The sequence below is a fragment of the Biomphalaria glabrata genome, chromosome 2, assembly GCF_947242115.1.
Source record: "Biomphalaria glabrata chromosome 2, xgBioGlab47.1, whole genome shotgun sequence".
NCBI classification, from domain to species: Eukaryota; Metazoa; Mollusca; class Gastropoda; family Planorbidae; genus Biomphalaria; species Biomphalaria glabrata.
The window spans coordinates 58,630,882-58,636,874 of NC_074712.1; the positions used below are offsets into that span (position 1 = coordinate 58,630,882).

The window sequence follows — 5,993 nt, forward strand, 5'->3', positions numbered from 1 at the left end:
CCTGTATGAAACTATTAATTATACCCTCTTTGAGTGCTCAAATTTTATTAACATTAGACTAGACAGTATACTTATTACCATAACTAATCAACATTCTGTATGACAGTGTTAAACAGCATTAGACGGAAAAGGGGCTACAACTCAGCAGCAAAAATCTAATTAGAATAAGAAGAGTGAGGACCCTGGAAAAAGACGAGGAGCAGAAGTTAACATCCAGGTCAACTGCATAGTGATGTATTTATTGTTCTCGTATCTAGAATCTAGAAGTGGAGAAGTGTGACGCGGTGAGCATGAATGTTAAGAATATTGCCATCCATCCATCCATCCCAGTGGCGCTACAGCCCATGGAGGGCTCTGGCCTGCTTTAACACATCCTTCCATTCAGATCTCTCCTGGGCCTTTCGTCTCCACGCCCTAACCCCAAGCTGCTTCAGATCTGCTTCCACGTCATCTATCCATCGCATTCGGGGTCTGCCTTTGGGTCGCCTGCCTTTTGGTTTTTGCCTGTATACGATTTTCGCCCCTCTGTTGTCTGACATTCTTTCAAGGTGACCTGCCCAACGTAGTCTGTTCTTTTTTATTTCGTTCACTATTGGTGGGTCTTCATATAATTGATATAACTCATGGTTAGTGCGTGTCCTCCACCCTGTTTCATCCTGTATGGCACCATAGATTTTCCTAAGGATTTTTCTTTCCCAAGTGTTAAGTAAATTTTCAGATGTCTTTGTCAGTGTCCAGGTTTCACTTCCATACATTGCTGCTGGTCTTATTATAGTTTTGTATATTATTTTCTTGGTTTTACTTGAAATCATTTTGCTCTTAAGTAGATGGTGGGTGCTATAAAATGCCCTGTTGCCTGCTGCTATTCTTTCCTTTATTTCTGTTACTAGGTCATTTAAGAATATTTAAGAATATTGCCGGGTATGTAAATTAGCGAAACTATAAGTAGGATGAATCTTGTTTCTACGTGTCTTTGATAAATTGACCCAGTAAATACTCTCAAACGAGATTAAACCTATAATGTATTTAATGCCTTGGATTTTGTTAGAGTTTGAATTTGTAGTGGAGTTAAAGACTGTGATAAAGGAATATAATTGTCTCAATGAACGTTGAAGCTGTTAAATGAGTTAGACTTACATTAACTTTTGTTTCAAGCTAAACTTAAAGTATTCAATCATCACAATAAAAGAACTCGCACATAGCAATATGTGCATAAATGAGATAAAACGCCTACAAAGGTAAATTGAATTAGATGTCTGGGCTGGAGCCACAATCCAACATAACCTCCCATCAATGGTAAACAAACAAAGAAATTGTCCATTTCTGTTACGAAAATACAATTTTAATAATTTCTTTATAAATATAGGTCGGTGCGTCAAAAGCCCAGATGAAATCCAAATGTTCGTAATGTGGAATGTCGATGTCATGAGTTACAAGAAGCTGTGGGAGAAGCCATTTGACATCTGTGGGATCTGCCAACCAATCCTGGTCGCCTCTAAAAATAGCTACAGGAACTTTGACTTTCTTTGGATCATATAGTGGCGGTGTCGGCTAAAGAAATAGAACAAAAAAAAGTGCATTAAATAGTAATACTATGACTATGTAGGCCTATCTATGCTGACAATAACCTATACGTAGTTAGTCTTTAAGAGACTTTCGTCTATGGCGCATAAGTATAAATAGAATGTGTGTGTGTGTGTGTGCATCCGGTGTACAGAATACAAGGAGGTGTTGATTATCTATGTAACCCAGGGGCGGACTGGCTATATGGGCATTTGGGCAAGTGCCCGATGGGCCGGTACTAAAATGGGTTTAAAGGACCTCATCAATGCCACCATGGCACGCATTAAGCTGTTAAAGGTTTTTATAATATTCTCATATATGATGGGCAGGGTTACAGCTCCGGGGGATCCACAAAGGACCGAGTCAAGGCAAGGCTACAGCTCCCGGAGATCCACAAGGGCCGGAGTTAAGGCAGGGCTACAGCTCTGGGGATTTACTAGGGCCGGAGTTAAGGCAGGGCTGCAGCTGCAGCTCCGGGGATCCACAAGGGCCGGAGTTAAGGCAAGGCTACAGCTCCGGGGGATCCATAAGGGCCGGAATGAAGGCAGGACTGCAGCTCCGGGAAATCCACAAGAAAGAGGCCTACACAAAAGAGATAAAATATATACTAATTTCGACGAGTCAAAAACTTGAATTTTTTTTTTTTTTTCATTTTTACTGGCCAAAAAAACACTAACAGAAACTAAAGCCGACCTTACTCTAGAGCTGCTAAAAGTTTTCTGTTTACTTTTAGCTTAATCTCAATCGTAATAATACCTGTAAATACAATGAAACTAGTACTACACATAAGGAAAACATTAATAATATGCCACGGGCAACGCTAATAATGAAAACTATCAACACATCTGAAATAAAAACTAGAAGTCTAAACGAAATTTGATAATATCAAACATTATGATCCAATAATAAAATTGTATTTCCCTTATATCAGCACATCTTTGATAAGAACTAGATATCCAAACGAGATTTAGCACGATAACACTCAACGATATTGAATAGCCATTTAATATTCTTAGCTAGATCATTTCTGTACAATTACATAGGTAACGATTTCATCATGTTTTTTGTCGTCTGCAAATTGGCTTAACTGTAATAAATGTTAAAATGGTGCCAGAAGTGAACTTACTTGCCAGTATTAGGTGTTATTATGTTGATGCTATTAGTAGACTTACCTGCCCGTAATGTATCATATTTTCTTGCGCTGAGCCGTAATCATAGTGTTGAAAGTTCTTGGAATTTATGGCCTGAAGGAAAGATTTTGTTAAAGATTTGTTAGGTACACAAATTCTCGATATTCATTTCAATTGTACATAATAGTTAACAGTAGAACAGATGACCTCGACATTATCTGCCCGTAGATCGCAAGGTCTGACTGGAGAACTTTACTTTTTTTAAGGTCTGAGTTAAACAAACCTACCTAGAGGAGAAGGAATTCAGATAGTCCCGGAATTGTGTATCACAGTTTTGAGATGAAGGGATGCTAAATGATACTTTCAAATATTGGCGCATTTTGTCAGTCTGTCAATTACAGTTTTACTTATTGATTTAAGTTGATAGTTAAGTAGCCCATCGTTAAATAATACTTTACTAATTGAAAAGGCTAGACTACTTTTTTTTTCCTTGCGTAGACTTAAATCCAAAAAAAAAATGAATAGGTGAATCCAGGCCTTTTAAAAGGATATATAAATTATTTTTTTATAATAAAAAGATGTGACCACATTGCACGCAGATACTGACCTGTGCCCAGTGTAAAATGTCTCTAACTGAAGTGCCTCCAGGATTGTGAGCTATATAAACAGGAACTCTAGTCTAGCAAGAAAAAAAAAAGTAGCGTTTTAGCATTAGTCACATAGCAGCAAAGATGTTCTTATTCAAAGAGATTCTATAAATAGACCAAACTAAAATCTAGATCACAACTACAGATCATGTTCAAATCAATTAGCGAAACAATTTTGTTCAGATCAGAATTTAAAAACGCGTTTTAAGTTAACAAAGAGTTGTATGCTAACGTAACCACAAACAGGGGAAGTAAATCTGACCAAGGAGTTCAGGCCCCTCATCCATTCTCCTTGTTCGCTCAAAGTTCCTAATGATGATCACAAAATAAAATTCCATAAGATTTTTTAAAAAGTGTAGGTACTAATGAGAACTAAGCATAAAATGAATCTTGACACTTTAACAAATTTGATATTTAAAAAAAAAAAATAATGCAGAAAAAAAGGAGCACATTTCTACAATTGCAAGATCTACTTGTGAGGCCGTGAAATATTTATAACTCATTTTAGACTATCAACCAGAAGAAAAATTAACATGCATCTATCAATCAAGTCATCATCTCCTCTCTGCCTGGGAGTCTGCCTTTGGTACCTTCTGCTACATAGGTCACCAACCAGCATCCTCCAGGCGTGTCTGTTCTGGGCGAGTCTCTCCAACTGTCCCCACGTCTTGCCCATCTCCTTGCAAGTACAACAATTTAAAAAAAAAACGTTTCGATTTGTTGTCCATATAAATTTCTATATCAAAACCTTATTCAGAGAGGAGTAGTCGTAACCCCCGAGAACAAAGAGGACGTTCTCACACAGAACACTCCATTTGTCACACAGCGTCCCGGCTAGGAGCTTCATGATGGTGGGGCTGATGTTGAGGTCTCCAGTGCCCAGCACTTTAAAGAATATCTGACGAGACAATGCATTTTGTTAATAGATACAGCAATGATGATGACTTTAAAAACAAACCTTTACTAATTGATTATTAATGAATTACTAATTATATTAAAACTGTTGATTTGCAGTTTGGTGTTTCTTAGCTAGCCCTACGCCCAACACTCTTTCTTTCTCTGATGGGCCGTCCTATGGTTGAGTTCTAATTATAACTGCTTGTAGCCAAACAAAAATTCTTAACCTGTATGGCGACATGTAGACCTATGCACTACGACTACGCAAGACAGCAGGTTTTCTGACCAGGGCTTTTGCAAGAGAGGATTTGAGCCTCTTAAGCCCTCACTCAAATGGAATTTGATGATGATTGTCACAGATTACATTATAGAATTGTGTGTACATTTCACATTTGAAAGAAATATAAGCCCTCGACATGAGCCTCGGGATTTACCCCTCAAATTTAGACACTTGACAGCACGTCAGGATTTACCCAAGGGACGTGACTAGTATGTTTGAAATCTATTGGTTAATTTGAAATTAAACAAAGACATTTTTTTAAAAGAGTTAGCGCCAGAGAATTGGCGAGAGTAGGAAAGTAACGCCAGTCGATAAAACAATTGGTTAGTAGACAGTCATGTTTCTAAGAGCTCTGTTTGAAAAGCCTTTGTAATATGTTTCATGCTCATTGATTTGTAATTTGTACATAAACTGTACTTACGTTGTATTTAAATAAAGTTCCAGAGTTTTGTTTTATCAAAGAATCGTTAATTGTGATTCTAGATCGTCATTTTTTTAAACTATTGAATTCAAGTAAAATCCCCGGCATAACAACACATTGTGACATCTTGCATGTAAAGTGTTGTGACAATGATAATGAAACAAAACATAAAATTATGTATTCAGTGTGTATCAATAGTTGGATTGTTTCCCATGGCAAGGGAGATAATAATGCAATGTCCCAATAAAACTACTGAATTGAATTCTGTAAATTATGGATCCCTAAGTCAATTCAATAAAAGCTTTTACTTTCCGTCTTTAGTAAGAGACATACAGGTATAAACAAGGGGGATAAGAAGGGTTAAGAAAGTTGGTAAATTAGTCTGAACATGAGTATTTTTAAGTTGTTGTATTTTTTATAAATTCAACTCAAGTAAATTAGCTTATAGTATTCAGAGACACTACTCTGCCTGACCAGATCACTTTTTGCTTTACAAGTAAAGAATGTACATGGTATAGTCTCGTCTCCTTGTGTCTAAGTGTAGCAGGTAATCAGTAGCTTCAATTTTGAGACCACACCATTGTGAGAACAGAAATATATTTGCTTTACAAAAGGACCTACGTCACAGCCGCGTATTACGTCATAGGCTATTGAGTGGATGAAGAAAACGCGTTATTTCGGCATATACAGTTTGAACTAACAAAGCCGACAGACAGTTTATTAAAGGTAAAACATTCAGTTATATTAAGAAGCCGATGACATTGTTAACAGACTCACTAAACGATGTATATGCCTCAGCAAAAAAAGATTGAACAATAATTGCTTTATAAATGTATTTACTTTAACTACGCCCCACACCCGACTTTGATGTGAAAATCTCCAATTAAGAAACTGACTAAGGGGAACTGTTTCCTCTTCCTTGATCTATCAGAAACCGGAAGTGCTCAAAAAGTTTGAATATGTTTACTTTATGAAATAAGTCATTCTCTAACTACCTCTATTTCCTTTGCTAAGGGCGCCAGTTTTCGGATGGGTGACTCCGTGTTCCAAACTTG

At 37.1% G+C, this 5,993-nt stretch overlaps 1 protein-coding gene across 6 annotated transcripts in view; it reads right to left on the reverse strand.

Annotated features, from left to right (window-relative positions):
• Positions 1–1,320: 1,320 nt before the first annotated feature.
• Positions 1,321–5,993, reverse strand: part of LOC106065598 (gastric triacylglycerol lipase-like) — an 8,712-nt gene continuing 4,039 nt past the window's right edge. For all 6 annotated transcript variants that reach the window (XM_056021669.1, XM_056021672.1, XM_056021674.1 and 3 more), the window contains exons 5-9: positions 5,934–5,993; positions 4,089–4,238; positions 3,301–3,372; positions 2,736–2,807; positions 1,321–1,551 (exon numbers count right to left, since the gene is read on the reverse strand). The exon at positions 5,934–5,993 is cut by the window's right edge and continues 184 nt beyond it. In XM_056021669.1, the coding sequence (XP_055877644.1) occupies positions 1,327–1,551; positions 2,736–2,807; positions 3,301–3,372; positions 4,089–4,238; positions 5,934–5,993 (579 nt within the window). In that variant the 3' untranslated portion in view covers positions 1,321–1,326. The remainder of the gene's footprint in view (positions 1,552–2,735; positions 2,808–3,300; positions 3,373–4,088; positions 4,239–5,933) is intronic.